The following is a 25,066-nucleotide window of genomic DNA, read 5'->3' as shown; positions in this document are numbered from 1 at the left end:
ATTTTATGATGAATTTGACGTCATACCAAAAAAATCATACTCTAGGGGAGACATACACCAAGGTACCACTGTATAGTGAAACCTCAGTTTATGAGCTTTGCCTCGATTTGCGAGCTTGTTGATACACATTTGGGTCGACCAAGCTCATGGTTCCTGGTGGCATGGGCGACCACGCTTCAGTTTACCAGACCGCCCGCTTATTGATGATCGCGCTTGAATTCTTTGTAAAGACACATTTTTTACAGCTTTTTTTTTTTTGCTTTCTAAACATAAAAGTAATTATTATATACCATGCCATGGGTTCCTCAACAATTAAGAAGTGGTGTGCAGTATGGGAACAAATGCAGAGTTTTGTTGAAAAGACTCACTCAAATCAAGCTGCAGTAGGCATTGCCCTAAACTTTTTAATGACACTATGATGCCTCACTACACACAAGTGTTAAAACGTAGGGAAAAACAAGTCTCTATGGAAAAGTTCTTAGTGAGAAAAACAAGCAGTGAGCCACAAGCAGATCCTAGTGGTATGCAGGCATAATGTAGCAGAGAATACCACAGAGAAGTCATCACTGCCTGAGACTGCCTGGGAATGGAATGGGACTCCCCTTCCAAACACTAACACCTCTCCTCCTCCCACCCTCCTCACCGTCTTCCATTCATCAACAAGAGTTATCAATAAAGGTAAGCTATAACTTGAAAATACTATAGTACAAAATATTTGTGTGTACTGTATTATGTATGAAATGTATTTTGAAGTTAATATTTTTGGGAGTGTGGAACGGATTAATTAAATTTTTTATTATTTTTATGGGAAAATTTGTTTCGGGTTTTGGTTTATGAGCTGTCTCTGGGAATGGATTAAATTTGTAAACGAAGGTACCACTGTATTATAAATTATTATAATATTATAAATTATTATAAATTATAATAAATTATAATAAAATATAAAATTATATAATTTATGTAACTTGGTATAAACAATTATGCCTAAATCTGTATTCTCTAGTGGTCAGGCAGGAGAGATATATAGTACGGTAATTTACACATGGCAAATATTAGAGGGGCTGGTTCCAAATGTGCACACAGTAACATCACACAAGACCAGGAGGTATTGCAGGATTTCACTACACATAATGGGAATAACTAGCTGACTCCTCACAGTGTTCAAGAGAGAGAACTTGAAATACATACCCAAAAGATAACTGTTCAACAAGGCTGTAATTCATACATCAGACTGCAAGTAGTTGCATCTAACAGCCTGGTTGATCAGACCATCAACCAGAAGGCCTGGTTAGAGACTGGGCCATGGGGACCTTGACCCCTCAGAATCAACGCAAGGTAAGGTACGCCTAAATGCCAGGCCTCGCTTAGATTGAAAGATTGTCACTGCCACAAAACAGCACAATACAGTACTTCAGTCCAGTATTTCTCATTTTCCTGCACTTGTTTTCCCTGCTCTTTGTCAACATGAGAAGAGTCTTTACAGTGAAGATTAAATTTTAGCCAAGAATCTCTGTGACCTTAGCTTTTCTGTGGGAGCCCCGTTGGTTTCCTGGAGCTATCAGACTGATATTAGTTATATTAGTCTGGGTCTTCAGTCATATGGAGTTCTGCCTACCCGGAACTACGAGCCAGAACCTAGTTCCCTCAGAGAGGCGAAGGGAGCAATGGCCAATGAAAACTCCACTCTTTGAGAGTACAGTATATTAATGTCTGCCATCGATCGGGGTTAGGCACCCAGAAAGGTAGGTGCCCCAAAACAGACCCTAACTAGTAGAAAATTGCAACCCAAAACCGGACAGAGCCCAAGAATTCTCTTCCCACCCCCTCCCCAAGAAAAACAAGGTAACAAGCTAATCGTCATCAAACCGGCGAGCCAATGGTTCATGTGGCCCCGCACATCCCGCTGACACGAGCCGGCCGCCTGCTCACCAGTTTGTCGACTGCAGCCACCTGGGGCTGACGTTTAGTCTGACCTCAATTTCCTGTCAGGATTTTACCTTGGTGGTTGTATCTGCTGTGTTGGGGCATTGGCCAGGAGTACCAGTACATCGGGCTGCATACACTTAGGGTTTTCTTACATAGGCGCCCTGTAAGTACTTCCCTTGGGTCTCACGGTTATCTTCCCTGGGGCTTTTGGGGTCTCACTTCTTTCACAGGGGTCAGTTTGCCAGGTAAATAGACGGGATTCAACTGGCTATGCATCACCAGTGCCTGGGCTTCCCGTAGGGACACCTCGCCCTGCAGCCCCTGGAAACCCCTGTCAGGGTTCGGGTGACTAAAGCTGTGTCTTCAGAGTCCCATCTCATCTTGTGTGAGTTTGAAGGTTGTTTGTTGCCCTTGTCTCAGGGTGATCATCTATTTTGCCTCTGTCATGCTGCTTGTGGGGTCGACAAACCCTTCGACCTGGAGTCGTGTGAGACTTGTTCCCTGCTCGTTCTCCAGTTTGCCCAGTCTTCTTCGGAAGTTCTTAGGGATCAAGCGGCTGTCGCATTGCATGCTAGGTTTAGGTTGTTGCAACGTGCTAGGTTGGTTGCCAACTCAAATGCCCCGGGGCTGCCTCGTTTTGGTTTAGGGACCTGGGTGTTGGTCGCTTCGATCTTGGTTCAGTCCTTGTCCTCGAGTTCTTCCCCGGTTGGTGTGGTTCGCCCCATTCCCCCCCCCCCATCCCCACTGCTGCCGGCTCCCAAACGTCTGAGGGTTTCGGAGTCGGGGCAGGGCTTAGTTGGGGTTGAGACTCGGGCAGTTCTGGGGCAGCCCCATTCGATACAGGGATGGAGGCCTTAGAGCTTGAACCTCCCGCCGAGGCTTCTGGGTCTAACCAACAGGCCCTCTTTTTTTATGCCTTTCCCCTTGGACTCTACCTTTTCTTCAAGGGTGGAGGGTGGCTCTGCCCCGGAGCCTGGATTTGAGGCTTCCGGGGCTGGGGCTGGGGAAGGGGGGGAATTGGCCTGGGGCGCTTGGGCCCTGTTCAATCTTATTGGGGTTTTGGTGCCCTTCTGACGGGGTTTGCTGGTGCTCGAGTTCGGGGTTTTCGTATCCCTCTTCCCTGTACGGGTTTGATATGGGTTCGGCTGTCCTTCTCCTCCCAGGTTCGTTTCCGGATTCCTTTGGGTTCCGAGGCTTCGTCTTTCCGGAGGATTTCCACCTCTTGGATTTTCCCTATGGAGGTTCGGGAGGCTCTAGGTGCGTACCACCTGCGAGACCCGGACTTTGCCTCTGTGATGGACCTGGTCTCTTCTGAGTTTGGTTCCTCTTCCATGTATTGGGTGCATTATGAGGTTCTGGCATCTTCCTGGCTTGCAGACTGCCCACTCTTTTTGCATGGGGCGTGGTGCAGGTTCTTTCGTACTCCCACACACTGGATTGGAGGGAGCTTACTACAGTATTGCAGGTTTACCTGGAGGGTGCTTTTAAGCACCTCAATGCATGCCTTTATGCCCCTGTGCTTCCTTGTGAGGTTGGCTTGCTTCAGTTGCATGCCCAGGTCTTTTCCAATTTGGCTGCCTTGGTTGCAGAGGATCTTTGTGCTCGCAAGTATTTGGCCTCGGTCTTGTGCTTCTTTTTCCTTCTCGAGCTGTCCTCGGACTGGCTTGTGGAGGCGTTGCATTCTGGGCTGTCATCTGGGACATTGGCCTTGGCTGCTAAGGCATCAGCGGCATTGCAGAAACTATATGCGCCTATTCTCCGGGAGGCGGTGTCTGTTTTTTGCTTCTCGCCTCGCATGTTAGCAGGCCGTCCTTGCTCTCTTTTGATTCAGCTTGGGGTTGGTTGCTTTGAGTGGCTCTTCTGCCGAGTTCTCGGGGTTTACCTCTCCATGCTGTTCACATCAGGGGTGTGTCTAGTGTCCTGGTGGACGGCCTGTCTCGGTTCATTCCTCTGTCCACTGAATGGAGAGTCGACACAGACTCCTTCAGTTGGCTTTGCTGGACGTTCAGGCCCCTAGAGGTGGACCTTTTTGTGTCGGTGTGGTCGAGGCATCTCCCAGTATATGTGGCCCCCTTCCCCAACTGCGAAGCCTTCACGGTAGACTCTTTTCAGCAGGACTGGTTGAGGTGGGGGTACCTGTACCTCTTCCTCCAGGTCCAGCTGTTGTTTCGGGTTCTGGGTCAGCTGGAGTCCTATCGGGGGAGGGTTCTCCTTTTGGCCCCATGGTGGCTGGCCCAGCCTTGGTTTCAGGCATTGCTTGCTCAGTGTCCGAACCCGGGGCGTTTTCTGCAGCTCTGCCTCTTTCAGCAAATCGGGCTGCTGAGGTACCTTGTTGGTTCGATCTACTCTTCCGCTCTTCGCGTCTGGTATTTTTTACGCGTGTGTATCACCACTTGTATGGTGATCAGGTGGCTTCTTTCATGGTGTCCCACCTGAGGTCTTCTTCTTGGTGACAGTTTGAAGTCTCTTGGCATTCTTTTCACCACTTCTTTTCTCTTCATAGATTGTCTTCTGTTTGTGTTTTTTTTTTTCTTGGCTATTTCAGGACCGACATTTTATGCCGAATACTGTCGGCTCTCATCGTGTGGGACTAGCCGAGCCGCTCCAGCTTGCGTTCGGGGTGGATGTCACTTCGGCACTGTTCCGTAAGCTTTCTCGTTCGTTTTTCCACCTCTGGCCTGCTTATGTGCCACTCGAGTCGACCTGGTCTCTAGATTGGGTGCTCTCTTTTCTCTCTTCTCCTCAGTTTATTGCGGCCCCTTTGGTCCAAGATTGTTTTCAAAGGGCTTTGTTTTGTTGGCTTTGACCTCTTGGGGTCGGGTCGGTGAGCTTCATGCTCTCCTTCGATGCAGGGTTTTCTGCTCTTTCGGTCCTGGTGGATGTTTTGTTCATTTGCAGTCATCTCCTTCTTTTCTGGCAAAGAATAAGATGGCGGGTATCCGGAGGGGTCCGTGGGTTATTGATGCTAGGTTGGTCAGGCCAGGGGGTGCATCATGTTTTTTTGTATTTGGTTGGGGCTTTACGCTGTTACCTGTGCGCCTCATGTTCTGTGTCCGGGGACGCGCTTTGGGTTGATCCGATATCCCTCATTCTCTGTTCCAGGGCTCGGGTCACTCAGGTCATCCGCAAGGTTATCAAGTCTAGCCAGCCTGCAGTCTACCTTCGTGCCCATGATGTTCGGAAGTTTGCATCTCTTGCTGCTATGTTTGAAAACATATCTTGGGCTGACATTCGGGCATGGGAGTTTTGGAGGTCGAGCAGGGTTCTGGCCGCCTTTATCTCATGAAAGTTCCAGGGGCCTCAGTGATCTTATGTGGCTTTGGGCCATTGGTTGCAGCCAGTTGTCTCATCTTCATCATGAGGCACGCAGTGCTGCCGCCTCCCGGGTAAGTCCCTTTTTTACTTATCTTTGGGTATCTAGCTTCAGGGAGCTGATGGGGCTCCCTATAGAAAACCAGATGTAATGAAACACCATTTTCTGGGCAAGCCCAGGAGGCTCCCTGGCACCCTCCCTCCGGTCGGCAGTTTTGATTCCGTTTGCTCAGTCTCCAAATTGGTGAGGAGGCGGCAGGCTCAGGTGGGCAGAGTCTCCCCCTTCCTCTTTGGGAGGGAGGGGGGGGGGGTCCGTGGCATGAACGAGCAGCGAATTGGTTTGATGACAGTTTGCTTGTTACCTTGTTTTTTTTGGGGGGGGGGGGAGGGAGTTCTTGGGGGAATTTCTTGGGCTCTGTCTGGTCTTAAGTTACAATTTTCTACCAGTTGGGGGGTCTGTTTTGGGGCACCTACCTTTCTGGATGCCTAACCCAGGTCAATGGCAGACATGAATATGCTCTCAAAGAGTGGAATTTTCATAGAGTATTGCTCCCTTCGCCTCTTTGAGGGAAACAGGTTCTGGCTTGTGATTCCCAGTAGGCAGAACTCCATATGACTGAAGCCTCAGAATAAAATGGCTAATATCAGTCCGGTAGCTCTAGGGAGCCTTTGAGGCTCACATAGAAAATTGTTTCATTACATTCAATGCTGTTTTTTCACATATTTTCATTTTCCAGTCATTTAAACCGTCCTTTGTGTCACGTCCACTGGACATCAGAGTACTGTACAATAAAAGCAATAAACGGCAGCCTTTGACAGGTTGTACAGGAGTCACTTTCTCAAATACTGCTCATCGCTATCATGAATAGAGTAAAACGTGGAATTCTTGAAATAATGATGATTAGTGTATAATTTGCTTTGACCTGATTGATAATAGCATTGAGATTCTGGGCAGTATTTCTTTCACTTGATTCTTTGGAACCCTTTCTCGTCTGAGCTCCTGACAGCTGAATTTTTCCATGGTATAATAGGTCTTCTGTTAGAGACTGTAATCTGAAAAAAAGTAAATGCAGCCTGTCATCTGCTCATGCTCACAGAGATGACATGTGATCTAAACAAGAAAAGCCATGAAACAGATCATTGTATCTTTCTAACGTATATTCATGGAATATACTGTGCGGTTACTAATACTATATATTAATTCTATCTAAGTTATCGTACTTTTACATATAACCTGGGCTATACCATAAATGGTATTTGTTTACTGTCACTAATTATATGGTCTTGTCAATTGTCATGCACACTTCAAAAAAATTTCATTTTTCTCCTATCATTTTTAGAGGCAGAGTGTAATTACCTAAGTAATTACAGGATCAGAGTTACGGTCATGGTGTTCCATCTTCCCAGCACTCCGTGACATAACACTTTGGAACTACTGATGGTTTTCGTTTGCAGCTCTGCACACAGACAATAACAAAAAAATTATTGAAATCCTAAAAGGGCACTATGAGGCACCCCAATAAACAACATGAAAGTTGAAGATCCAGAGAGCTTCTTTATGAATGACATCCAAACTCCGGGTAATATAACTGTTATTAACAGTAACACAGAATACTTTGAAAGAAAAATTGACAACATGCCCATGCACTCAGCCCCTGGTCCTGACTCATGGAATTCAATATTCATAAATAAATGTAAATTATCAGTAGCACGAGTGGTCAGTGTAATATGGAGAAAAACCCTGGATACAGGGGAAATAAAAGCAGCACTTAAGTCAGCACTACCTCTTCAGTAGTAAATTACTTTACTACCTTCCTACACTCTATAATCTCTCTCTAATGAGAGAGATTATAGCAAGAACTGATAATGATAGATCACGACTGTTGGTAGTCGGCGACTTCAACTTGAAATCCATAGACTGGGAAGCATATGAAGCTAGAACAGAGGATTTTTGGACTTGTAGATTCGTAAACCTCATTCAGGAAACATTCGTGTTTCAATATGTTAAACAAGCTACGAGGATGAGGGAAGGGGATGTTCTCTCCATGCTTTTTTTTTTTTTTTTTTTTTTTTTTTTTTTTTTTTTTTTGAGATATATACAAGAGTTGTTACATTCTTGTACAGCCACTAGTACGCGTAGCGTTTCGGGCAAGTCCTTAATCCTATGGTCCCTGGAATACGATCCCCTGCCGCGAAGAATCGTTTTTTCATCCAAGTACACATTTTACTGTTGCGTTAAACAGAGGCTACAGTTAAGGAATTGCGCCCAGTAAATCCTCCCCGGCCAGGATACGAACCCATGACATAGCGCTCGCGGAACGCCAGGCGAGTGTCTTACCACTACACCACGGAGACTGCTAATGCTGGATTTGATATTTACAAGGAAAGAGGAAGAGATATTTGAAATTCAGTACCTCCCTCCCTTGGGTAAAAGTGACCATGTCTTTTTGGGAATAAAGTATGCAATGCATTATAATCTGGAAGAAAATGAGGTTGAAGCAGTTGAAAAGCCTGATTTCAGGAGAGGTCATTATGGGGAACTCAGACATTTCTTTAAGGAATTTGACTGGAAAGACTTGCTGTTAGGACATGAAGTAAATGAGATGTATGTCAAGTTTTGTGAAATATATGATAATGGCACAAAAAAAATTATACCAAAGCAGAGATGCAGAACTAGGAAACAGGATGGGTTCAACAGAAATTGCGAGAGGGCCAGAGACCAAAAGACACAAAAATAGAATCAATATAGGAAGAGGCCAAACCCCTAAACATACAAGCGGTACAAAGATGTGAGAAACAACTACACGGCAGTGAGGAGAGAGGCAGAAAGAAATTTTGAAAAAGGGATTGTGGACAAATGTAAAACAGAACCAGGTCTATTCTATAAATTCATAAACAACAAATTGCAGGTAAAGGATAATATTCAGAGGTTGAAAATGGGAAATAGATTCACGGAAAATGAAAAGGAAATGCGTGAAACATTAAACGAAAAGTTCCACAGTGTGTTTGTACAAAATGAAATCTTCAGGGAACCAGACACAATAAGAATTCCAGAGAACAACATAGAGCTGTCTAGAGATGAAATGGAAAAAATGCTCAAGGAGCTAAGTAAGAACAAAGCAGTTGATCCTGATGGAGTTTCACCATGGGATCTGAGAGAGTGTGCACCTGAGCTCTGCATTCCACTTTTAACTGATTTTTCAGGCATCCCTGTGTACAGGAGCTGTAGCTGATGTGTGGAAAAAGGCTAACATAGTTCCAATCTACAAAAGTGGCAGCAGGGAATTTATCAATTATAAACCTGTATCATTGTCAGGTGTAATAGACAAAATATTGGAAAAATAATTAAAACTAAATGGGTAGAGCACCTGGAAAAAAAGATATAATATCAGACAGTATGGTTTTCGATCTGGAAGATCTTGTGTAACGAATGTACTCAGTTTCTGTGATGGAGCCACAGAGATTTTACAGGAAAGAGATGGTTGGGTTGACTGCATCTCTCTGGACCTAAAAAGGGCTTTTGACAGAGTTCCACATAAGAGGTTGTTCTGGAAACTGGAACATATTAGAGGGGTAACAGGTAAGCTTCTAACATGGATGAAAAATTTCCTAACCGATAGAAAAATGAGGACCGTAATCAGAGGCAATGTATCGGAATGGAGGAATGTCACAAGTGGAGTACCACAGGGTTCAGTTCTTGCACCGGTAATGTTCATTGTCTACATAAACTATCAACAAGATGGAATACAGAATTATGTGAACATGTTTGCTGATGATGCTAAGCTAATAGGGAAGATAAGAAACCTAGATGATTGTCATGCCCTTCAAGAAGACCTGGACAAAATACGTACTATATATGGAGCACCACTTGGCAAATGGAATTTAAATGCCATTTAAATTTGGAATTTGAATAAATGCCATGTTATGGAATGTGGAATTGGAGAACATAGACCCCACACAATCTATAAATTATGTGAGAAATCTTTAAAGAATTCTGACAAAGAAAGGGATCTAGGGGTGGTTCTAGATAGAAAACTGTCACCTGAGGATCACATTAAGAACATTGTGCGAGGAGCCTATGCTACACTTTCTAACTTCAGAATTGCTTTTAAATACATGACTGGAGAAATACTGTACTAAAGAAATTGTTCACGACTTTTGTTAGACCAAAGCTAGAATATGCAGCGGTTGTATGGTGCCCATATCTTAAGAAGCACATCAACAAACTGGAAAAGGTGCAAAGACATGCCACTAAGTGGCTCCTAGAACTGAAGGACCAGAGCTACAAGGAGAGGTTAGAGGTATTAAATATGCAAAAACTAGAAGATAGAAGAAATAGAGGTGTTATGATCACTACATACAAAATAGTAACAGGATTCGATAAAATTGATAGGAAAGAATTCCTGAGACCCGGAACTTCAAGAACAAGAGGTCATAGATTTAAACTAATGAAACAAAGCTGTCGGAGAAATAGGAGAAAATACACTTTTGTAAACAGAGTGGTAGATGGTTGGAACAAGTTAGGTGAGAAGGTGGTGGAGGCCAAAACTGTCAGTAATTTCAAAGCGTTATATGACAAAGAGTGCTGGGATGACAGGACACCACGAGCGTAGTTCTCATCCTGTAACTACACTTAGGTAATTACACAATGAAGGTAGTAAAGCTTTAGCAAAAATCTATAGACCAGTTGCAATAAACACTGAAAAACTACAAGCCAATATTAATAAAGTCTTTGATTGGGCAACAGCAAATAACCTTGTGTTTAACGGTGATAAGTTCTAGGTGCTTTGGTATGATGGGAACCAGGAACTTAAACAAGATTCAGGGTACAGGACAAATCAGTTTTACTCATAGAAGGAAAGCAACGTGTGAAAGATCTGGGAATTAAGATGTCTGACAGCCTGCCATTTAACCCTTAAACTGCGCAAAACATCATATGATGTCTTGAGTATCTGTCGATAAATTGCACACGACATCATATAATGTTTTGGAGTACCGTGCAAGATTTAAAAGTCCCGCGGCTACACGGGGTTCACATCAGCTTCCTCAAGGCTCTTGTAAACAGTCACCATTTAAAAAAAAAAATTGTGGGCAACATTCCCGGGTGTGAGAGCCTCAGTAATGAATGAGCCACCAAGGCTCATGCTGCTGGCACATGCAGCATGAGCTCACAGCACTGCTGTTCAGCTTGTGATCACAGCATCGCCTAAAAAATGGAAAAATATATATGTAACCGGTATTATTTAGCGATGATAGTACATTATTACAGAAAACCCCTGAATGTGATAAAAATGACCAGAATTCTGATAATAGCAGGATTGTTATGATAATTTGCACTGTGCATAGTATTATGGGAGGAGTAATGTTGAGGAAGGGAGGGCGGTAGTGTCGTCTGCAGAATCTGTGTGGCTACCTGTTACTGTCTGCACTCACCATACCAGCTTAGTGGTTCGCTATGTTGAACACAAATGTAGATACTTTTATATAACGTGTATATATATAGTGTAATAACAGCAAAAGGAGTGCTGGGCGAAGCCATTTTGGTGAGGGAGGTGGCGTCATCTGCATGACTTGTCATACTGTGTAAGGGTGACCACTATGCTCTTTGGGCACCATACCAGCGTATTTGCACAGTTATGGTGAACAAAACATGCAGATACATATATATATATATATATATAACGTGTGTATATAGTGTAATAACACCACAATCAGTATAGTTGGAGGAGGAATATTAGTGCATCTGGCTTTGAACCAGTGAGGGAGGGGAAGGAGCATCAGCTGTGTGTGGCGACCTGTGTTGGTCTGAACTCACCATACCTGCTTAGTTGTACAGTTATGGTGAATAAAACATGTAGATACTTATATATAATGTCTGAATATAGTGAATAAAAGCAAAAACAGTATGGTGGGAGGAGGATGTTGGCTAGCAAGGTGTTGTTGAGAGAGGGAGTGGTGGCGAGTGGCTGACTGGTGTGTGGCGGTCACTCCTCATTTTCTTTTGACTCACCATCCCAACTTAGTGGTTTGTTATGGTGAACAAAACATGCAGACTCTTATATATACTGTGTGTATATAGTGTAATAACAGCAAAACTATTTGTTTATTGTTTTATGAACATAATTATAGAATCACTAATATGCTCACAATACTTTTGAGTAGTGATGGTTCACACATTTTATTATATAACTATATCACACTACACACTGTTGAATAATATGCACAGTGGAACCTCGAACAATAAATTTAATCCATTCCGGCGCAGTGATCATCATGTGAAACGGACGTCGTACAAAACGAATTTACCCATTGACAATAATGGAAATCAAATTAATCCGTTCTACAACCGAAAAACAACAATATGATATTGGATGTTTTAAATAATGGAGCAGCCTACCTTACATACACTGAACAAACCTTTATGACAGTTTTCTTTCTTCAAATTTGTTCAATATTTTTTTTTAATTTTTTTTTATAGCAAAAGGTTCGTTTGGTGTTTGGCAGGTAAGCAGCTCCATGTTTCTTAAATAAAAAAAAAAAATTAAAAAATTGAAGAATTTTGAAAAACAGAACAAATGTCGAAAAGGTTTGTTCAGTGTTCGGCAGGTAGGCTGCTCCATGTTTCTTAAATAAAAAAAAAATAAAAATAAAAAAAACAGTTGAAACAATTTGAAAAACAGACAAATGCCATAAAGGTTGTTAAGTGTTTGTCGGGTAGGCTGCTCCATTATGACAATCTTTCTTTGTTTCAAATGTGTTCCATTTGTTTTGTATTTTTCATTTATGTCTCAATAATGGAGCAGCCTACCTGACAAACACTGAACGAACCTTTATGGCATTTGTCCGTTTTTCAAATTGTTTCAACTGTTTTTTTTATTTTTATTTATTTTTTTTTATTTAAGAAACATGGAGCAGCCTACCTGTCGAACACTGAACAAACCTTTTTGACATTTGTTCTGTTTTTCAAAATTCTTCATTTTTTTTTTTTTTAACCCTTAAACTGCGCATGGCGTATATATACGCCATAGGGTGCCAGGCACGATTCAAATAGCCCGCTACCTTGAGGTGCTTCCGGGGCTTAGTGTCCCCGCGGCCCGGTCGTCGACCAGGCCTCCTGGTTGCTGGACTGATCAACCAGGCTGTTAGACGCGGCTGCTCGCAGCCTGACGTATGAGTCACAGCCTGGTTGATCAGGTATCCTTTGGAGGTGCTTATCCAGTTCTCTCTTGAACACTGTGAGGGGTTTGCCAGTTATGCCCCTTATGTGTAGTGGAGGCGTGTTGAACAGTCTCGGGCCTCTGATGTTGATAGAATTCTCTCTCAGAGTACCTGTTGCACCTCTACTTTTCAACGGGGGTATTCTGCACATCCTGCCATGTCTTCTGATCTCATGTGGTGTTATTTCTGTGTGCAGGTTTGGGACCAGCCCCTCAATTATTTTCCACGTGTAAATTATTATGTATCTCTCCCGCCTGCGCTCAAGGGAGTACAGATTTAGGCTCTTTAGTCGGTCCCAGTAATTTAGATGTTTTACTGAGTGGATTCTAGCAGTAAAGGATCTCTGCACGCTCTCTAGGTCAGCAATTTCTCCAGCTTTGAAAGGGGCTGTCATTGTGCAGCAGTACTCCACTCTAGAGAGCACAAGCGTTTTGAAAAGTATCATCATCGGTATAGCATCTCTAGTGTGAAAAGTTCTTGTTATCCAACCTGTCATTTTTCTTGCAGTTGTGACGGCTACTTTATTGTCTTCTTTAAAGGTAAGGTCTTCCGACATGAGTACACCCAGATCCTTTACATTGCCTTTTCGTTCTATGTTATGATTTGCCCGAGTTTTGTACGTGGTTTCTGTTTTTATATTTTCAATTTTTCCGTAGCGCATGAGCTGGAACTTATCCTCGTTAAACACCATATTATTTTCTGTAGCCCATAGAAAGACCTGATCTACATCTGATTGGAGGTTTGCCGTGTCCTCTATGTTGCCAACTCTCATGAAAATCCTAGTGTCATCTGCAAAGGATGATACAGTGCTATAGGTTGTGTTCTGGTCTATGTCCGATATGAGGATGAGAAAAAGTACTGGAGCAAGCACAGTACCCTGGGGGACTGAGCTCTTCACGGTTGATGGGCTGGATTTTATTTTGTTGACTATTACACATTGGGTTCTGTTAGTCAGGAAATTGTAGATCCATCTGCCTATTTTCCCGGTAATTCCTTTTGAACACATTTTATGTGCAATAACACCATGGTCACATTTATCAAAAGCAAACCCCGCGGCTACACGGGGGTCACATCAGCTTCCTCAGGGCTATTTTAAAAAAAAATCGTGGGCAATATTCTCCGGTTTGAGAGCCACAGTACTGTGGGAGCAACCAAGGTTGGTGCACGCAGCATGAGAGAACAGCATTGCTGTTCAGCTTGTGACCACAGCATCGCCGAAAAATGTCAAAATAAATATATAACTGCTATTATTTAGCGATGACAGTATTACAGATGACCCCTGACTGTGATAAAAATGACCAGGATTGTGATAATAGCAGGATTGTTGTGATAATTAGCACTGTGGAAACTTTACTGTAACAAAACTAAATTCCTCCATCAATGAATCCTCCAAGCCTGGAGGATGGGCAGGAGCATTGTTGAGGAGAAGCAGGGCCTCGAGTGGCAAACTTTTTTCCTGCAGATATTTTTTGATGGAAGGGCAAAACCACTTTATTTACCCACTCGGTAAATAATTGCCTTGTCACCCATGCCTTACTATTAGCCCTCCATGCCTTACTATTAGCCCTCCACATCACACACATTTTGTTTTTCTGCATATTCTGCATATTTCTGCATATTTCTGCATATTTTCTGCATATATATGCATATTTTCTGCATATGTTACTCCTTGGATTTTTTTGAAAACCCTTGGATTTTCGAAATGGTACTCAAGCAAGGGTTTAATTTTCAAATCGCCACTCGCATTACCACACAGCACAAAAGTAAACCTATCTCTCATAGGCTTGTGTCCGGGCAATGACTCCTCCTTCTTGGTAATGTATGTCTTCTTCAGTAATCTTTTCCAGAATTGCCCTGTCTGTCACAATTATACACTTGTTGTCACAATTATGCACAATGCAATTATGCACAATTATGCACAATGCAATTATGCACAATTATACACAATGTCACAATTATACACTTGTTGTGGTAGGTATGCCTCACTCTGCACAAAATCTTTAAATTCGCCAATAAATCTTTCAGCCGCTGGTTTGTTAGAGCTGGTAGCCTCCCCATGTCTCACAACACTATGAATGCCACTTCTTTTTCAAAATTTCTCAAACCATCCTCTGCTCGCCTTAAACTCTTTCGCATTTGCATCACTCATTCCAGGGGTTTTCTTTATAAGATCTTCATGCAATTTCCTTGCTTTTTCACAAATGATGGCCTCTGAAATGCTTTCACCTGCTAACTCCTTGTTGTGTATCCAAATTAATAACTGCCGTTCAACATCCTCAAGTGTTTGTGTTCTATGTTTTGTGATTATTGATATGCCCTTTGCCACTTTAGCACTCATGATGTTGTTTTTCTTAAGTATGGTGGATATCATTGACTGAGATTTGTTGTACTGCCTAACTAGTTCAACAACCCGCACACCATCTTCATGTTTACGAATGATCTCTTGTTTTTCCGCTATGGTCATCCTTACATGTGTTTTCATATGTTGAACCTTACCACTGACTTTCTTGGGACCCATGGCGTGATATTTAATAATCAGTGTTATGTTCAAAAAACAAAAAACAAAAACATTATTTATCACCAAAATAATGGAATTTCTTATAAGCGTGATTGTCACTAAGCGGGCGACTCTGGTAAAGTGAGGCAGGTTGGCCATGCGCTCGGTTGACCCAAACGTGTATCAACGAATATCGTTAGTCGACGATACTATCGTAAGTCGAGTTGCATTTTCTGATCAAATTTATATAGTAACTCGAAATTATCGAGCAAGTGTAAGTCGAGGTGTCACTGTACATAGTCCTTAAATTAACTAACAACCAACTCTCATATAAATTAAATAACAATATAATTATTTACATACTTTATACAAACTTAATTACAATAGTTAGATGATGATAGGGCTAAACACAGCCTACATAGTGTTTTCAGTCAGTCAAACTCGAGAGTCATCAGTAGGCATTTATTTGTCCCATCTTGAGGAATCCCTGGCTTTTGTGTGATTTATTTGCACAACGTGAGGGGGGTTCCTGTTACAATGTACAATAGCAGTAGCATGGTAGATGCCACTGCTGCCACCAGTATTACATCCTCTCTATATGTTGTTGGTTGTGGTACTCACTGGTAACGACTAAAGATAAACACCTGTACTTCCTTGTTTGGGTTTTATTGTAGGGATCACACACACACAGTTCAGTCCTGGCCGAGGTCCGCTCCTCAGCTCTGTACTCGTGTACTTTGGACTGTACTCTGCACATTGTTAATCCAAACTTTATTGCTAACTATTATTCCACATAATGCATTTATATTTTTAGAAACGTTTACTTAGCTTGTACTGTACTCGCCCACTTGCTATCACAATACTCATCACTCACCCTCTTACTCTGTGTCTATACTACAACACCTACACACAACAAATTAGGGGACTTTTCACACCAACAATTCTAAATGTAATTTTTGAAAATGCCATTTAAAATAGATATGACAAATTTAACTGTGGTGGACATTTTGCAGGTGCACCTAGACGACGACGACATCTTGGGGTGGTGGTCGGGCACCTCAGCTTCGGGACTCTCCACTCTGCGACTCTTGGCCAGAAAGATCCTGGCCGTTCCTGCCACTTGCGCTTATGCCCACGACTTGTGTGTTCATGCTCGCCAAGCCCGTCAGCACATGGGTTTGGTGGATGAGTTTCACCTCAATAATGTTCTCCATATGAAGTACAACATGAATTAGATTCTTTTGTAGTTGATGATTATGATATGGTTGCCAAAATGTGTTATTACTTATATTCTTTATTTATTCTAAACCGTAATAGAATGTACTGTACTTAGAAATGAATTTTTTCTCCAAGATTCCAGTTTAGCAATTCTACATAATTGCCTCAACAAAACTTTACACAAAAAATTATATTTGACAAATGAAGTCCCAATATATAGACAGGTACTGTACCAGTATTACCATACACAAGTTTAAAGTGATGCACTCAAATATTTTATACTAGTTAATAATGATAGTACTGTAGTATAAGAGTGCTATATGGGAAGATTGAAGACAATTAAGCCATCTTATAGTACAGACTTAATATATCATCTGGGGTGCACCAGTATTTGACAGTGACATGGGGTCAACCACATTATGCCCTTGTTATATATATGTTTATTTATTCCTTTTAGAAGTTTGTTACACTTGGCTTGGAAGCAAATCCGACATCACCATTTGCATTCGGTCAGTCAGGGTACTGCACTGACAACGCTCAACTACATTATGATTTTATTATCAAGGTAGCTGTTTAATTAGGTTGTGACTTGGTTGCTGTAATTGAATTATATGGATGTGGTTATGGCTGACATCCCTCATGTGAAGTGTAAAATAAGTATTTATTATTTAATAATTTTTGCATAGTTTAATCCTTATTAAAGATTTTTCTTTTAATTGTGGATCTAGGTTACACAGTCATCCTTCCAACAGTTAGCAAAGTATGCTTAATATCGTGGTGCTCATTTTTGCAAAGACAACTATAGAGCCGCTCAAAGATGGGAAAGCTTTTGTTTTAATCAACACTCTCCTGGCAGACAAGGCCTCTTGAAGCTCAAATATGACAATAGCAATTTTATAACAGCCAATCATCTATACAATGTTGTATAGCCCTTTCCACATTTTAAAGTCATTACTTAATGATACATTTTTCTTATGCCGACAATGAGTCACAGTAACGTGGCTGAAGATACGATGACCAAACCACACACCAGAAGGTGAAGAAATGATGTTGTCTCGCTCCGTTCTGGATCATTATCAAGTTGTATGCGTGATAAAGGTCCAGGACGGACCGAAACATCATCGTTTCTTCATCCTCTGGTGTGTGGTTTGGTCATCAATACATTTTTCTTGCAATAGTTTTGTTTACTCCTGGCTGTCCACATGTATTTGGGAGTTTTGCGTGTCATTTCTGAGCTGAGGAATTCATGTGGATGTGATTACTACTCTTATTTGGTGCCATTTTTTGATATAAGGTAATCATGGTGCCAATTTCAGCTGTTTGGTAAAAGACTCATTTATTGTAGGATTAGGACTGGAAGTTTTCAGTTTATCTTCCTTGAGATAGCAAATCATCAATTATTGAATATCATATCTAGGTGCATCTTCAGATGTATCACTAACAAAGTATGTTATACTGTAGCTATAAAAATTATTGTCTGTTACCCTATTTTGGAAGGTTCTGACCTACAGTAATGAGGTCTTTTGAGTATGTATTATAATGTAATGCAAACAATATTTAAGGCCTTATTAAAGTGCAAATTATGCCATTAAATATATCGCTTTCAATATTGTGTTCAGAACTATTTTGACAAGACAGGATTACTCTATGTATTTGACAACTGTCATATGACTTTATTTACTGGGTAGTATGAAGGACATTCATTGTTCAAATTATTTTTAGAGTGTCCTTTGCTTAATTATAAATTTATTTTAATGATAATCAGAGTATTCTACTGTTCAGCTTTATACTCTTAAGTCTGTGACTACACATTTTGTCATGACGGCATTGTTGTAATTTATGCATAAGCTGATTTACCTGGTTTTGCCAATATTGTCAGTGTGAATTTGTTTTTAATATTTGACAACTCAGGCAAAGAACTATTTCTCAGTGTAGAATATAGATGTAGAAGTTATTAGAAATACAAAGAAATTGATTAACCTCAAATAAAATGAAACGGTGGCTCAATATTTTATGCCATATATTCTGAGAGGGCATCACATTGGCTCATATTTTTATCAAAGATGATATGTCAAAGATTTTTTCACCTTATTTTGCTCAATTCAGTTGTTACTCCTGCCTGTCATTTGAGAGCAAGAAGGTTGTGCCAAAGACTTGCGTGTGTGCTCAATATTGCGATAGTTTGGGTTCGTGTTTCCCTGATGTTATATCTGCCATTGTTATTTACATCACGTGGGGAGTAGGACTGTTGGCATGTATAGGTAGTTTTAGTTAAATTTTCTCATTTACTGGTGTATCTATTCATAAAATTTTGTATTATCCTGTGTCAAAGACAGTCAAAAGAATTGTTTGGGGCATGATTCATATTTTGGTATGTAATCATAATATTTGTGTGTTGGACGATACTCAAGAAAACTGTTCTTCCGTACATTGATGTCACTCCAGGTTGTTATGGGTGTTGTATGTTTAATTATTATTTTTTGTTTCTGTTATTGTATTCCTATTTTGGTACTCACAAACTTGTAATTATATGCTCTTCCTTCTGACATAAGCAGTTCAATCTTGTAGTGTAGAAATTTGACTTGTGAATGTTTATAAAGTTTTACAGACATGTGCCAAACCAGTGAAACACATGTTCAGTGTTTTCATACGGAGCTTTTTCTGTGTTATAAATATGTGTATGCATTTTTATTTGTGCAAATCTCTTTATTGTGTATAGTATCTCAAAGGTTGTATAAAAGACTATTATAAACCTTATAAATGCATACCATATATCGTTGACTTCAGTACTCCTCAAACTAAACAGAGTACATTGTACATCTATACTCTCTGGAGACCTCTATGACCTCTGCTTGCAGTTTTCTCATGATATACATTTAAACACAATGTATAAGCCATTAGTATATCCATAATTTGACTAAATTAAAAAAATCCAATATTTTTTGGATAAACTTCTTGATAAACGCTCAAAATCAGACACTATATAGAATAGATTTTAAAAATTTGTTGCAATTTCCTTATGTTCCTTTAAATAGCTTGAAAAAAATACTTTATTTTGTTGAATTTTACATGAAATATATTCATTTTAGTTTGAATAGTATATATGTTGCAATTTGAGCTCCTCATTTTCTCACTTAAGATTTTCTAGTGTTTCATCTTCGGTGAATCATTGACTATTCAAGAATGTTATGGGATATTAATGATTACTTGCAACTTTTGCATTCCATGCTTCCAGCACTGGTAATAGTGGTTCCTAAGAGACCATCAACAAGAAACTTCGACTCTTCAAACTCTTCCCTCAAGTTTGGGCTTCTGGCTTGTATTCAAGTATATTTTTAACTACTTTGCCTTGCATGGCAAAGCTGAGCCTATAACTTGTGTTGGAGGGGTTTAATGAGCCATATATGGTATGTGCAACACTGATATTGTCAGTATAATTTTGCGGCGAGATGAATTTCCACACAGCATTAAATAACTTTTATTGTATTTGATGGAACTTTGTAAAATCTGAGGTTGTTTCAATGCTGATTACATTTGTGTGATTTAATTTTATATGTAATATATCAAAATATTTAATGGTATTTTACTTCTCAATCCAAACTGTTCTTGGTACAAGCTGATAATATCATTGTTTTAGAGCTGTTCTAAATTTCAAAATGCATGAATTGCCAATTTGTTTTGCTTTGTTTTCACAAATGAAGGTAGTGCAATGCCTTCCACATTGATTAGTTATAAATGAAAATCAAATATCAAATCAAAGATGTTTTACAAATAAACAAAACAGTTTTCTTCTGTGAGTACAGATTGTGCTGTAATTCACATACTTGTACCAAGGTCGGGGATAAGCAAGGCCTTATATACTGTATTAATCATGAAATATTCCTCTATACATTGCCGAGGAATCTTTTCTTGGAAACATCTATGCAATTCTCATTTTCCTCTTTTTCAGTAGCCTATTTATTATACAAAAAAGTAAACGGCAGTTTCTGTGTTAAAACAGGAAAAATGATTTTAGTTTAAATTACTGTATAATTAAAAGTAATGATAATACAGTTTAACATATAAGCAGTTACTGGATGTTAAATGAGAGGTTTGTTGCTTTCTATCTTGACTACTGCTGTAGCCTGTCTGTGGGTGGTGTCAGTCGACTCGGCGTCACCCGGCGCTGAAGTGATGTTCGACTCTAAGATTTCATTTTCTCAAGAATTCCCTAAGTTATGTTTATCATTCATGCCATTCCATCTGCCACTTGTGTGGCATATTATATGCATAATTTGTATATATGTGTGTCTCATTATTATAGTCTTTGTTTATGCTTCCCTATGTGTTGTCTAGAGAGGGGAAGCAAGTACCGGAATTAAGCATTCTGTATTACATATTTATAATGATTCTCCTGATAGTTAAACCTTTGAGTTTACATATCTGCCATAAAGTGGTATTGACCCGAGTTTGATATGCTAGTACTGTAATGAAGGTTTTAAACTTGCTCAAATTATGTTGATACTGGATCATCTAGAGTGTAACATGCTAGAGTACAGCTTGAATATGTACTAGTGTGTGTGTGTGTGTGTGTGTGTGTGTGTGTGTGTGTGTGTGTGTGTGTGTGTGTGTGTGTGTGTGTGTGTGTGTGTGTGTGTGTGTGTGACCTGGATTTTGAGGGAGGAGGGTATCCATCAGTATCTCTTAGGCTCTCAGGTATGCCAGTCAGACTTTTAGGTAAGCTTCTGGCTGCTGGTATTTAGGATTGTCAGGGTTCATAAATTAGCAGAAAATGTTAAAATAAGTGTCATAATATTCATTGGCTGGCCATTACAAATAATTAAACCTTTATTATCTCATCTCGTATATACGTAATCTTCCCCTCTCTGTACTCATCCTTGTCCCTTTTCTCATTTTCAGAACTATAAAATTCTTCAATATTAATTATCTTATAATGCAGTGACACCACTGTTCAGTGTTGTTGTTATCATATGTTTTTCTTGTTTCATAATTCAGTAAATTTCCTTTTTTTACCTACATTGTAACAGTTCATTATCATGAAGGATTATATCTAGCATTCCATTATATTTTTGCTTCTAATCTGTTGTATTTTGCTGCTCCCTTTTTGCATATACTTTAGTGTGAGGTTGTGGATGGGTAAATAACTAACTTATCTAACGTTGTGTGCCATAACTTTGTAAAAGACATTATTATTTTTTATACTAAACTTTTCAACAAATAAAATTTTGCATTTTTCTCAACAAGTGTATTTCTTTATTAGCCTATGTGGTTGGTATTTAAATGCAGGCGATGAGTCACAATAACGTGGCTAAATTATGTTGACCAGACCACACACTAGAAGGTGAAGGGACGACGATGTTTTGGTCCGTCCTGGACCATTCACAATCGACTTGAGAATGGTCCAGGATGGACCGAAACATCGTCGTCCCTTCACCTTCTAGTGTGTGGTATTTAAATACTTTGCATTTAGTGAAGCTCTAAATAAAGAGTAGAAACCTCTTGTCAGAGTGGCAGTAATGTAACCATTAGGGGCCTCTGTTAGGGTGCTGCCTCAAAGCTCCACATGTATTGGCAAGTGTTTTGGAACAAGTCTCTTGTGGCTCCTTGAAGCTATACACTGAGATGGTTCCCCATCTACTGTGTCGCATCAACCATGGAGTTCTTGGGCCTTCTGGGGACCAGAGTCAGAACCTGGCCCCCATCACAGAGGTGCAGAGGGCAGTGGCAGAACCTGGCCCCCATCACAGAGGTGCAGGGAGTGGTGGCAGAACCTGGCCCCCATCACAGAGGTGCAGGGAGTGGTGGCAGAACCTGGCCCCCATCACAGAGGTGCAGGGAGTGGTGGCAGAACCTGGCCCCCATCACCGGTGTAGGGAGTGGTGGCAGAACCTGGCCCCCATCACAGAGGTGCAGGGAGTGGTGGCAGAACCTGGCCCCCATCACAGAGGTGCAGAGAGTGGTGGCAGAACCTGGCCCCCATCACAGAGGTGCAGAGGGCGGTGGCAGAACCTGGCCCCCATCACAGAGGTGCAGAGGGCGGTGGCAGAACCTGGCCCCCATCACAGAGGTGCAGGGAGTGGTGGCAGAACCTGGCCCCCATCACAGAGGTGCAGAGAGTGGTGGCAGAACCTGGCCCCCATCACAGAGGTGCAGAGGGCGGTGGCAGAACCTGGCCCCCATCACAGAGGTGCAGAGGGCGGTGGCAGAACCTGGCCCCCATCACAGAGGTGCAGAGGGCGGTGGCAGAACCTGGCCCCCGTCACAGAGGTGCAGAGGGCGGTGGCAGAACCTGGCCCCCATCACAGAGGTGCAGAGAGCAGTGACAGAACCTGGCCCCCATCACAGAGGTGCAGAGGGCGGTGGCAGAACCTGGCCCCCATCACAGAGGTGCAGAGGGCGGTGGCAGAACCTGGCCCCCATCACAGAGGTGCAGAGGGCGGTGGCAGAACCTGGCCCCCATCACAAAGGTGCAGAGAGCAGTGACAGAACCTGGCCCCCATCACAGAGGTGCAGAGAGTGGTGGCAGAATCTGGCCCTCATCACAGAGGTGCAGAGAGCAGTGACAGAACCTGGCCCCCATCGCAGAGGTTCAGAGAGTGGTGGCAGAATCTGGCCCTCATCACAGAGGTGCAGGGAGTGGTGGCAGAATCTGGCCCTCATCACAGAGGTGCAGGGAGTGGTGGCAGAATCTGGCCCTCATCACAGAGGTGCAGGGAGTGGTGGCAGAATCTGGCCCTCATCACAGAGGTGCAGGGAGTGGTGGCAGAATCTGGCCTCCATCACAGAGGTGCAGGGAGTGGTGGCAGAATCTGGCCTCCATCACAGAGGTGCAGAGGGCGGTGACAGAACCTGGCCCCCATCACAGAGGTGCAGGGAGTGGTGGCAGAACCTGGCCCCCATCACAGAGGTGCAGGGAGTGGTGGCAGAATCTGGCCCTCATCACAGAGGTGCAGGGAGTGGTGGCAGAACCTGGCCCCCATCACAGAGGTGCAGAGAGTGGTGGCAGAACCTGGCCCCCATCACAGAGGTGCAGAGAGCAGTGACAGAACCTGGCCCCCATCACAGAGGTGCAGAGAGTGGTGGCAGAATCTGGCCCTCATCACAGAGGTGCAGAGAGCAGTGACGGAACCTGGCCCCCATCACAGAGGTGCAGAGAGTGGTGGCAGAATCTGGCCCTCATCACAGAGGTGCATGGAGTGGTGGCAGAATCTGGCCCTCATCACAGAGGTGCAGGGAGTGGTGGCAGAATCTGGCCTCCATCACAGAGGTGCAAAGGGCGGTGGCAGAACCTGGCCCCTATCACAGAGGTGCAGAGAGCGGTGGCAGAATCTGGCCCTCATCACAGAGGTGCAGAGAGTGGTGGCAGAACCTGGCCCCCATCACAGAGGTGCAGAGAGTGGTGGCAGAACCTGGCCCCCATCACAGAGGTGCAGGGAGTGGTGGCAGAACCTGGCCCCCATCACAGAGGTGCAGAGAGTGGTGGCAGAACCTGGCCCCCATCACAGAGGTGCAGGGAGTGGTGGCAGAACCTGGCCCCCATCACAGAGGTGCAGGGAGTGGTGGCAGAACCTGGCCCCCATCACAGAGGTGCAGAGAGCAGAGACAGAATCTAGGGCCAGATTCATGAACCAGCTTACGAATGTTTTTCTTCTTAGCGCCTTCGTAGTGGCTACTCGGTATTCAGGTAGGCATACTAAGAAGTAAAATCTGCATAAGTATGTCCCGTCAGTATGCTTTACGTAAACTGGATATAACTCAATTTTTCTCTACAACACAAAGGATCGATTTTATTATAAACAAGCACTAGCTGGAGAGTTTCATCAAGGAGTTAGTATGCATCCTTCAGTCTAAGACTATGGAGTTGCACCCTGACAGGGCGCATAGCCTGGGTAGGTAGATATGGAGGAGAAGCTGTTACCCATGCAGCAGGTCCACCCGTCTCCACATTGCTGAAATTATCCAATAGAAAGGTAAATGCGAATACAAATGGTTCCAGCAACGTCACAGGAGCTGCCAGAACGAGGTCGACGTCAACAACGGACTGCATGCCTTAGGGGCTCCAACTCTGGATTTTTCCTCGAGGTTGACTCCTGAAGCCTTTCCCAAAAAGAGGTATGGCCGCAAGGCAGCGGAGGTTTAAAATCAGGGTTTTCCTTCCCCTAGATGGGCTGCCTTCCCAGGCTATTGAGTTCCATCTACCCGGAGCAGCTGGTTTTAAGGTGCCAGAGGCACGCCCTCGCCCCTTCTGTCGGTAAAAGCAGTTCCGCCAGACTTAAAGACTAAGCCACCCGTGCAGGCCAGGAGTTGGACTTGGTTGTCAGAGGCTATTGGAGACGCATGCCGTATAGGAGCATTTTATAGGTCATGGGAGCTCGTCCCCATTACCACCCCCTGGCTATGACAACCCCTCATCATCAAGGAGTAGTCCTTCGTGTTAACTATATAACATGACATGATTTGCCCGAAACGCTGCCTGTACTAGTGGCTTTACAAGAATGTAATTACTGTACTATGCTATGTATCTTTACAATCCCAATGTACCTTCTTGTATCTATAAAAATAATAAAAAAAAAATTATATGCATTCTCTGCTTGAAACTTGTAGTAAATATGTTTTTATGATATTAGAATTAGTTTTATAATAGCAAGATATTATACCAGTAGTTATTAAGTAAATAAATACTGGTGAACATGAAATGAACAAGTATAGACCCAGAACTAAATCTCTTATCCAGTATCTATGACAATCATCACTTTAATGATCAAAACTGCAGATATTATTCAGCACATGATGTAAGCAATGTATTAACACAAACAAAATGTCTCTGTAATTAACTTGAATGTAAGATCTCTAAGCAAACACATTGATGATGTTAGTGCCTTGATTCAAACTGTT

General features: G+C 42.2%; 1 protein-coding gene across 1 annotated transcript in view; it reads left to right on the top strand.

The window, feature by feature from the left end:
- The window catches only part of LOC138357604 (uncharacterized), a 158,703-nt gene extending 137,289 nt beyond the window's left edge, over positions 1-21,414 (top strand). Inside the window, exon 3 of the mRNA XM_069314580.1 lies at positions 15,967-21,414. Within this exon, the coding sequence (XP_069170681.1) occupies positions 15,967-16,188 (222 nt within the window). The 3' untranslated portion in view covers positions 16,189-21,414. The remainder of the gene's footprint in view (positions 1-15,966) is intronic.
- The last annotated feature ends 3,652 nt before the right edge of the window (positions 21,415-25,066 follow it).

Source organism: Procambarus clarkii, chromosome 79 (assembly GCF_040958095.1).
Source record: "Procambarus clarkii isolate CNS0578487 chromosome 79, FALCON_Pclarkii_2.0, whole genome shotgun sequence".
NCBI classification, from domain to species: domain Eukaryota; kingdom Metazoa; phylum Arthropoda; class Malacostraca; order Decapoda; family Cambaridae; genus Procambarus; species Procambarus clarkii.
Note: the sequence above shows the minus strand (reverse complement) of the source record. Positions and strands in the feature narration are given on the sequence as shown.